Genomic DNA, 10847 nt, shown 5'->3' on the forward strand with positions numbered 1-10847 from the left:
AAATTTAAGTATTAAACAGTCCCTTCATCTTCTTTCACAGAATCATAGCACGGTTTGGGAGGGTTGGAGGGGACCTCTAAAGGTCATCTAGCCCAACGCCCCCTGCAATGAGCAGGGACATCTTCAACTAGGTCAGGTTGCTCAGAGCCCTGTTCCAACCTGACCTTGAATGCTTCCAGGGATGGGGCATCTACCACCTCTCCGGGCAATCTTTACACAGAGCACGTACACCCACAGTTTGTTCTCTACTATATGTGCCAGAAGTAAGGACTGCTTCTCCCTATAAGTCTATATAAGATCAGCTTTAAGTTGATTAGCTCCTCTGGATACGCTCAGTAACACAAATAGTACCAACTCAACATGTTTTGTGCCTTCCCCAGTGTAATTAATCCTCGTTAGCAACCCCCCCCGCTGTTATCAGCTGATCATTTGCTCTAGCAATATAAGGCAAGTTGATGCTGAGGGGTAAGCAGGGTTTGCAGGTTAGTTCAGGAAGGGCACGGAGGACAAAGCAGAAGAAAGAGAAAGCCTTTGCATGCACCCATGGCAGCAACGTGGGGTTACGATTTCTAGTAAAGAATTCAGGGAATAGAAGGGGACAACCATATAACACCCGAGGAGAAGCAGAAGGAGCAAGGTTTGTTCAGCTTGGAAGAGATGGCTGAAGATGGGGTGAAATCCAATTGCTGCCTTTGACTACCTAAGGAGAGATTACAGAGGAAATAGCACCAGAGGTTCACAGAAAAAGGACATGAGACAACAGACGCAGGTTGCAGCAATGGAAATTCTGATTGGATATTAGCATAAGATTCATTATTTATTAGTAGTGTTATTTTTTAACATGAGGGTGGCCAAGCATTGGACCACTGGCCCAGAGGATCAACAAGATCTCCATCCTTAAGGGAAATTCACAGCTTCACTGGGCAAGGTCTTGAGCAAGGGCCTGAGCCCACTCTAAAGCTGGCCTTGCTCTGAGTGAGGGATCAGACCAGGGTCTCTTCCAACCCAACTCACCCCACGTTCTGCGCCTAGACTCGAATTTGGGTGCATATTCACCCACAAGTAATGCAAGGAAGGTGAGCTGCTCCTGTTCTCTGAGGGTACGAGAGCTCCCATGGAGGCACAGTGGAGCAGCCAGCTCAGCAAGTGCCATGGGGCAACCACGGCCATCTGTCAGCGCAGCCACCACAACCATTCATCTGGCACCTGACAGCAACCGTGAGGAGCTTCCGAGTGGTCTCATCCCCCAGCGCCAAGCACAGAGCCACGGCCAAAGGTCTCGCAAAAGAACAACTGGTTTTGAAGAGAACGCCCCCCGCTGACGAGCGCAAAATGAAAATAAAGGTGCAGAAACAGCTCCAGTAAATGTTTAACATGGAGTAAAGGTAAAAACACAAACAACAAAGTTCACAGATGATGAGTGTAGTTTATCTGCTCCAGACTTCTGCATTCTGTGCAGACAAACACTGGATTTCTGTTTCCTCCATGTTTTTATTGCATTTTTTGAAGAGGCAGATTTACACAATCCCATGTTGCCTATGACCACAAACATAAACCAGCAAAGATATTTTTATCTCTGCTTAATAAAAAAAAAAAAAAAAAGCTTAATGTACAGGACAGGGCTGCCCTGGGGGCATTCAGACTACAAGGAGTTTAGTAAACAGTTTATGCAGACACTTGCACTGTGTAAATGTTTGCATTATGCAAATATTTATCGCAGTTAAAAATTGATAAAACCAATTTAAAGTTTCTCCATAGTCCAGTACTGAGGATTTCCAAGATCATTTTATATTCAGGGTAAATACCATATTGTGAATAAACTTAAGCAAGCATAAGAAGGTCAAGGAAAAAAAAAAAAAAAAGATGAAAACCGTGAAGGAAGTGAGGGCTCGGGCAACTGCTGTAAAAAGCCAGGGAGGTGACAAAACCTGAGCTTTAGAGAGGGAGGAATTTACAGTGTTCATCAACAAACTCCAAAAGTTTACAGTGTCCAGCTGTACAAAGCCCAATCTTGCAAATCCCGTGGCACAGTGTTAAAATAGTGAAGAGTGAAATATGGTTAATATTAAAACGTAACATAAGCTAGGAAGAGAGATAAAATACGAACATCGCTCTTGAAAAATTATAGTGCGTTTATTTTTGTATCAGAAAGAGATATTTTTCAACAGATGCTTTTTTGCACTTCAGCAAAATTAGAAGCGTCTGCTATTTTCCAAACTTGGTTTACTGAACAACACAGCTCACTACTAATGAAGATGAAATTCAAACGTCATCTAAAGAAGCAATTTAAAAAATAATTGAAATTTTTTCCTACCTCAAAAATGTTATTGTATTAAGCTCACGCCTGCTTGTCCTCAGGCACAGACTTCCTAGTGATTTACAGATGATTTTAAAGTCTGAAGTATAATTGTTAATACTGTGAACTACTTATAACCTCAATTTTAAAAGCCTATTAATTTTTGGGAAACACACAAGAAACTGCAGGCACAAATCATGATGATTTCACCTTTTCAACAGCGTATTAAAAATTAGCTCGATTAGAGCAAAATGAGTCAAGATGACATCTCTTCCTTTTCCTGCATATCAATTCAGTTCAAGACACCAGGAGAGTGCTTACAGGTTTTTGGGGGGAGCTGTTTTAGAAAAGAGAAAGTTTCTTCTTCTTCAGATGGGGTAAGAGTAAGATAACAGTTCATTTGTGTGTCCTGTTTTGACCTTAGGTTAGTCTGAAGGTTTACATGAAGCATTCTTTCACTACAAAACAACTCCGCATTTTCAGTCAAAGAGCCAAAAAAACATGTGCTGTTTTTAATTTTTTTTATCAACTTTTTGTTCCTATGCTGATCTTCTCTCATAGATATTACAAGGATTTTTTAGAATAAACATGAAGTATTTTTAGAACTTCATTTCACAAATGAAAGGAAGCACAGCAGAAGGTTAATTCTGGAAATAGTTGATCGTCCGCTTGGAACAAGCAGAGTCCAAAGGGAACCATTAGTTTTTCCATACACAACTTGGGATTGTTTTTCTAATTTCAGCTAAAAGAATAGAAAACATAAGGTGGTGCTTGTCACTGCAAGATGAAAGTACATAAATGCACAAGTTATATTTAGGTCTCTTCGTGAAATGTCGACTGGTAACCAGCATCCACAAATTGGTCTCTCACCACAGACAGATGAGCCAAATACCAGTCGTTCATCAGAACAGATATTTTTTTACACGTTTTTACAAGGCTGGCTGACCCATCACTGTTGTTTCTGAACACATTCTAAAGAGTTTAAAAATTTAAACATTAAAGGTACATAAGGATACACATAGTTCTACGAGACCTATGTGTCTGCAATGTTGATTAATTGGCTTTTGCCTTCTGTCAGCATTGACATACTATGAGTCAAACTTAAGTCATGTTCAAACTTGATAAATGGGGCAGTTTTCTACTTTAGAAGGAGCTTGCATACTGAATCATCTCAAGCTCAACCAGATGACAATAAATTTTTGTCCCTCAAATAATCAGGATTTGGAAATGAAAACATAATACTTACATGCTACAGTGTAGTAACATGATTTGTTCATTGTAAAAGCAAAAACAACTCCTTAATTGTTTATGCTGACGATGACTGCACAAAAGGGCACTTGCTGCATGTGCTGTATTTGCAGTATCATATATTTAGATTATCGGAACATATTTATACTGCTAGAAGTCACATTTGATTTGGGCTCCACGTTAAAGAAGTATCGTTGCGTAGAGGTAGATTCTTACCAAGGGGAACTTACCTAAATGCTGCCAGTAAGGGAGCGTAAATTGAATCTCCGTCATACACGTACAAGTGGTCCCAACTGCACTCTGTGGCAAAGTGATTGAATCGAAGCCTGAGGATTGTGTTTGGCCTGTAAAAAAAAAAAAAAAAAGATTTATAATTAGCCACTCGACACATATGGCAAAGTCCCTCCAACAAACTCCTCCGGTGTGAAACTCTCCTCTAAAAGACTAAAATTGAGTGACTCAGTGTAACTGCAGATACATCAAACACACTGTGGCTTTCTTTTTTGGTGTGCATGCTCCCCTGGTATTAAGCAACAGATTCTTTATGGTCAGAAAATCTGTGTCCTTAAATCTTTCCCCACCACCAACAGCAGAAACGGAGGAGCAGGCACTGCCAGCCCGCTCCTCTTTACCACTACTGACTCCCCTAATGACAGGGCTCTGCAGGGGTAAGCATGGAAAATCTACACACGCAATACATTCACGTGTAGATGTGGCACTTAAGGACATGGTTTAGTGGTGCATTTGGCAGCGGTAGGTTTACAGTTGGAGCCTATAATCTTAAAGGTCTTCTCCAACGTAAATGGTTCTATGAAGAATCATAGCCACCATCAGGGAACTAACCAGAGCTCTTTTTCTTGTTCAAGGGATTTTCTGCAGATTGATATGATTACAATGGTCTGAGATCATTTATTTGCCCAGAAGCTGACAGAAATCCTTCTTCTATTAGTTTATTACTTCTGCAGTACTGCAGGATGGCCCTCCTGAGGGAAGTCCCTCCAAAGCAGAAATTGGAAATATGCCTCAGTGGATGCTAATTAAAGAAACTTTCAGTCTTGCTCATCACCTTCTGGGAGCTGGAGAAAACAGGTCAAGAGAATGCAGAGGAGATCAGTCTTCTACAGGATGGGAGGCCCTGGGGCTTTACCTTTTTCCAAAAGGAAGGTCTTTGTTTATCACTTGGACTGTCAAGATGCAGTAACCACTCACTGCCCTTCAATTCCTTACAAGCACTAACCAGGTCGCTTGACTTTTTTCTGGAAATGCATTACAAAAGATACTGGGACTAAGTGAGAATGAATGAGGTGGACAGGCTGGAGAGCTGGGCAGAGAAGAACCTAATGAGGTTCCACATCAGCAAGTGCGGGGTCCTGCCCCTGGGGAGGAAGAATGCTAAGACCCAGTATAGGTTAGGGGTGGGCCTGCTGGGAAGTAGTTATGAGGAGAAGGATTTGGGGGTCCTGGTAGGCAGTAAATTGTCAATGAGCCAGCAGTGGTCCCGTGTTGCCAAAAAGGCCAATGGAATCCTGGGCTGCATAGGGACACGTGTGGCCAGTAGGTCGAGGGAGGTCATTCTCCCCCTCTATTCGGCACTGGTGAGGCCACAACTGGAATACTGTGTCCAGTTTTGGGCTCCCCAGTTCAAGAGGGACAGGGAACTGCTGGAGAGAGTCCAGCGAAGGGCAACCAAGACGGCTGAGGGATTGGAGCATCTCCCTTATGAGGAAAGGCTGAGAGAGCTGGGACTCTTTAGCCTGGAGAAGAGAAAGCTGAGGGGAGACCTTATTATTGCTTATAAATATCTAAAGGGTGGGTTGAAGGAGGATGGAGCCAGACTCTTCTCGGTGGTTCCTAGTGACAGGACGAGGGGCAATGGGTGCAAGTTGGAACATAGGAAGTTCCATTCAAATACACAACAGTAGTTCAGAAGACACCAAAACACATCAGAAATTCTTTCACTCCATACACCAAAGATGCCCACTAAGCCACAACCAAGTAACATACATTTAGATACCATTACATTTCATGGCTAATATGCAAAGATACATCTAAAGAGAATCCCACAGAAGCCACAGCAGATATCTAATTTAGGGCTCAGCTCAAGGAGGGTGAAAACACCACTAACATTGTGCTTGGAGCCTGAGATAAAAAGCAGCATTGCTTTTTCCTACCCACAGCTGTAGCTGTTCAAAGGATAGGAGCAAGCGATTAGGATCTCTTCAACAGCATTGCCCTTGGGTTCAGATGAAATCCTTGTTCATCCTAATCAAATAAAGTAATAAAATGTCAACTTGCCATAGAGTCCTTACTTCCTACAGAAGGGGAATTCTTTAGGGCGTTATTCTGCAAGAGAATATTTTTTGATAGGCACAATGATCTACTCCAGGCCTTTGGAAAAAAAAAAGAGCAGCAGGTGTAACTCAAGGATAATGTCTTGCCTAAAGAAAAGGTACAAATAGTACTCAGCATTTCAAAACTGAGCAGCCTATGACATCGTAGGGGGTTGTCTTCTATTTTAACCATCTGACAGCTGTAGAGCAGAAAGAAATACTTAATCAATAAAAGCTTTAGACCAAGAACAAAAAGAAAGATATTATCTTTGCTACAGCTAACAACTCATTAAGAGACAGCATTCATTTGCAGACTCACAAGGCACACCGCTACAGATTCTGCCTCACACAGGCAGGCTTTATCTCATCTGCCTTGCCTCCTGCTCCTGGGGAAAAATGAAAAGGACGCCCCTGGGACGAGGACGCAGCACAGACACCAGCCAGGAAGAGCCAGAAATGATGCAAAAAGGAAACGAGTACAGTAAGGAACACATGGCTTATTTTACATCTGAATTTATCTCGTGTCTTCAATAGCACATTTGGATTGTACCTTTACCTGCTTGCCTCAAAAGCCCTCCAAACACCAGCACGCTAGCACGGAGGTGAGGGCACTCAGCAAAATTCAACAGCTTTGCAGAAGCTGTTTTCCAAGTCCAGATCTCTCTGGGAATTTCACATTTGGTAGAGAGCTTGGGCTATTTTCACAAGGGTGCATATTTCAGCTGTTTTAATCAGCCTGATTATCTCCTTTCTGTTTACCACCATCCTCTGACAGCAGGGTAGAAACAATTAGAAGTAGGAAAAGGACACCGACTTACATGCCTGGCTAGGGAAGAAGGAGGAACATTTTTGTACACCTCCTTACAACAAGTATGATCTCACTTCAGACCCCACGAAGTGATAGTTCTCTAGGAAGCCTCTCAGTACTAGCAAACAAAGGCTGAAGGAGCCCTTATGGTGACATTATCAGGGACACATGAGCAGCACTTCACTTCTAATAAAAACATGAGTCACATTCTCCTTTAAAAAAAGAAGTTAAAAGAGAGTTAAGCTGGCTGTACTGGAATTGCTGAGGCTGGTTTGTCTGTAATAACATTCTTGCAAAACATTTTTTAATTATTTGTAATTCCAAACTGGCCACAGTTGTATTTTTACTACCTGCAAAAATTAAGAGGTGTTGCCACTTACAGCATCTAACTTTTGATCTTAACCACATTAAAGAACTGGGCTCCTTAAATAGTTAATGGTGAGTGGTAGGCTCCCATTTTCAGTGTTCTAGATGGCTCTCTGGAACAGCTTAGCCCTTACCTTTGAATATTCTGGGAGCTTAGGTATTTAAGTTACTCATCCAAAATAAATGTCCAAAGTAGATGGAGTGAATACCAATTCCCCTCCACCCATCAGACCTCCCAAACACAGAGAGAAGACTAAAGAAAAAAGCGTATCCTGGGCTTTTAGTAATTTCTGATCCTCCAAAATGCCAAGAGACCTCAGCTTACAGGCATTCAACCCAAGTGAAATCATTCATGCTCTCACATGACTTGTTCCTATTCACAAACCTCTCTACTCACAGAATCAGGGAACAGCATGGAATGCGACTTAACACATAGCTGTTAACACACAGCATCATAACTGACCATGCAAAGTTTTAGAGACTATACGAATTGATTTTACAGTCCTGGCGTCAGCCTGGTGCTACAAAAAACATATTTCAACAAGGCAGAGGCTCTGAACTGCTGCACCATTAATCAGATGACAGTCAGAGGATATGCACTAAATAGGCTGCTCCTAAAATCTCTGCAAGAAGTCACTGTAAACAATATAAAGACCAAATACAGGACGGGAAGAGGTCTAAGAGACTTCTTGAAGTTAGATGATCTTTGCAAAGAGGGCCAATGGTCCCTCTGAAGTCCTCATGGCCTAGTGAGTATAGAAGCATCTGAAGTGCGTGATTACAGAAACCGATTCTTCATGAATAAGGGCTTTAATAGAGTTTTATCTATTTTTTTCATACTGCCGAAAAGTCCCATACACAGCAGATCCCAAACATCTGAATGGCCCACTACAATAAGTTAAATAATTTTTAGTTCTTAATTTATTTACACAGACGCATTTATTCTCATTTTCAGTGCACAGTTTCAACGTGAATGGTATTTTACACAGCAAACCTCTAATTCAGAACTCACTTTGGAGGGCCCAGTTGCACAAAACCCCCAAAACTTATTTACCAAGAATAACTATGTGCTGCCCTACCTAGTTTTAAGAATATCAAAAAAGAGTCACGAGATCTAAAAAAATACTCAGTGAAGATAAACCTCACCTGAAGTCACAATAAGCAACACTAAAACCCAAGATGCTTCCTGCACTCACCTTCCTTCAATGAGCCAGGTGCATTTTGTTTTGTATTTGTAATTTCCAGGCCCATCCGTTACATACCCTGAAGGTCCAGTGAGTCTGTAAACAAAAAATAAAGATAAGCATTACTCTCTGATGGTATTAAACATTCATAAAGGATTTCCTAAATTTAGAAGATTTCATCAGAAATTTGAAATCCATCATTAGATTTTCATTTACTTAAAAGCCACTACAAACAAACCAACAACGATGCAACAAAAAACAATTGGGTAATTGGCATTCTCCTGGTAAACTCTCTGTACATGTTTTCTGAATATTATGCTTAAAGAACAGCAGTTGAGAGCGATGGTTTCTCTACCAGATTGATGGTATTGTTTCAAATCAGCACCCTAGGAGGGAAAAAAAAAAAAAAAAAAAAAAAAAAAAAAAACACCTTTCTCCACAAACAAAGACTAATGCACAGACTAATACCACACAGCCAGCAAAAGGCATTCCCTAACAGAAAAGCTGAAGTTATTCTGAAATTATTTATTTACACAAACCACACAATTCTTGCAAGAAGTTCAGATACAGTCTATGGCCCATTCTGTATCTGACTCTTCACAAAGTCCTTTACGGCCTCCTGAATGGAGGGACTGATCCCCATAACCCTCTAGTGCAAACTAAGACCTTAATTCCTCATGCATGAATGGCAGCATAACTCAGGATAACAGCAGACAATGGCTGTTCCAGGCATCCCCCACCTTCGGTAGCATGTTCCCACCCCCATGTCACAGAATCATAGAATCATTTTGGTTGGAAGACACCTTGAAGATCATCAAGTCCAATCGTTAACCTAGCACTGCCAAGTCCATGACTAAACCATGTCCCTCAGCACCTCTTCTACACGTCTTTTAAATACCTCCAGGGATGGTGATTCAGCCACTTCCCTGGGCACCCTGTTCCAATGCTTGATAACCCTTTTCAGTGAAGAAATTTTTCCCAATATTGAATCCGAACATCCCACATGAAATGACTGAAAGGAGCTGAGTGGTCCCCACTGCTGGGATGGTGCTAGGACTACCCTATGAACATCCCTTCCCTTCTGCACCTATAAACAGGAGGTGACAACTTGACAGTATCAAAAGACTCTGGAAAAGGATATAAAAGCAGAAAGTACAGTTGGAGTCATTCATCCCAGGATACTCAATGAATGCCAGCAATTAACACCATTAAAAATTCAAGATGCCACTGAAAGAGAGAAAGGAATAAAGCCAACAGAGGACTCATTTTTGTCAACATCTGCAAAACATTGTACAGTACAAATTGTAGACAACTGCATTTATCTAGACAGTGCTTGCAGGGGTGTCCAAACAAGCAGCAAACCCAGTCTGGAGCTCAGAAGGGTGTTTGATGAAAAGTTCACAACAGATTTCAGAACTATGTTTAACCCTTTGTTGTTGTATGAAGAAAATTTATATTCATGCTCATTACTTGTAAACTTGTAATAAGCATGAATACAGGTACTGAGCAAAGCCATGCAAAACCTGCTTTCACGTTTCCATTACTCCTACTTGAAATGCAACAATCAAACACATCCACACTGTAAGATAAAATGAAGGTAGCAATCTACTGGCCACAACTATAACTTCTCCTTTCCACAGATTTTAACAGGGTATGCTTTCTTCAAAGACCATGGACAACAGAGAAGACAATCTCACTTCATCAAGGCTGAAAGAGACGTATCTAGCATGAGTTTGGGGCAGGGGATCCAATGCATCGCTTGGGCTCCCAAAAACAGGTACTGAGATTGTGCATCTTCTGCTTTAGCATAGAGACTGGTAGGGGCATGTATGGGCTGAAAACAAAACCGAGAGCCGGACCGTTGGAATGCACACTGCCATCTCACATGCATTAGTCCAAATATTCCAGATTGGTTTTAACAAACAGCTGAAGTATAGCAGAAACAGCTGAAAATAAATTACCAGGGAAGGCTGGCGTCAAATGGAAGCGGTATCTGAAGACGCGCAAACACCACATCCTGGCAGAGCATACAGTGGCACATGAAACAGGATCCCTACCTAGGGAGGTTATGAACTCGGTCGTCGACACACTGCTGGAGCAAATCACAGCCTTCTGGCAAAATTAAAATGTCCTACTTAAAACACAGTTTCAGCAAAACAAAAACACTCTGCAAAATCACATTTGGCAGAAAAGAGAGGGAAGCAAGATCATAAGTTCCCAAAACCGGTATCTTGGAACCTTTTGCTGTGCCTTTTCCTAGTGAACTGTTAATGTTATCATCTAATCTCTTTAAAATATTTTGACTGAGTCAAAATGGGTTTTCAGAATCTTCTCCATAGAGCACTTTCAAAGTTTGTCTCTGATCCAAATTAAAAAGGCAAAAAACACAGATTTTGAAAACCACCTTCCTCTTCCTCCATATCAATTTATTATAATACTTTTCAACCTCAGAAATTTAGCTTAAGATTATTAAAAGCCAGTTACTGAAGTTCTGCAGGAGATCTACATTTAAGCAAGTGAAGAAACAACTCCAATTTTCAGGAGCACCGGAACCATCTGTACCTTCTACGGATATACAGATAAATGTAGACACAGATATAGATAAATAAACATAC

General features: G+C 41.3%; 1 protein-coding gene across 1 annotated transcript in view; it reads right to left on the reverse strand.

Annotated features, from left to right (window-relative positions):
- ATRN (attractin) overlaps positions 1–8998 on the reverse strand; it is a 118868-nt gene extending 109870 nt beyond the window's left edge. The window contains exons 1-3 of the mRNA XM_009882542.1: positions 8973–8998; positions 8245–8328; positions 3775–3888 (exon numbers count right to left, since the gene is read on the reverse strand). Coding sequence (XP_009880844.1) covers positions 3775–3888; positions 8245–8328; positions 8973–8998 — 224 coding nt within the window. The remainder of the gene's footprint in view (positions 1–3774; positions 3889–8244; positions 8329–8972) is intronic.
- Between the last annotated feature and the right edge of the window lie 1849 nt (positions 8999–10847).

The sequence above is a fragment of the Charadrius vociferus genome, unplaced genomic scaffold, assembly GCF_000708025.1.
Source record: "Charadrius vociferus isolate BGI_N301 unplaced genomic scaffold, ASM70802v2 scaffold213, whole genome shotgun sequence".
NCBI classification, from domain to species: Eukaryota; Metazoa; Chordata; class Aves; order Charadriiformes; family Charadriidae; genus Charadrius; species Charadrius vociferus.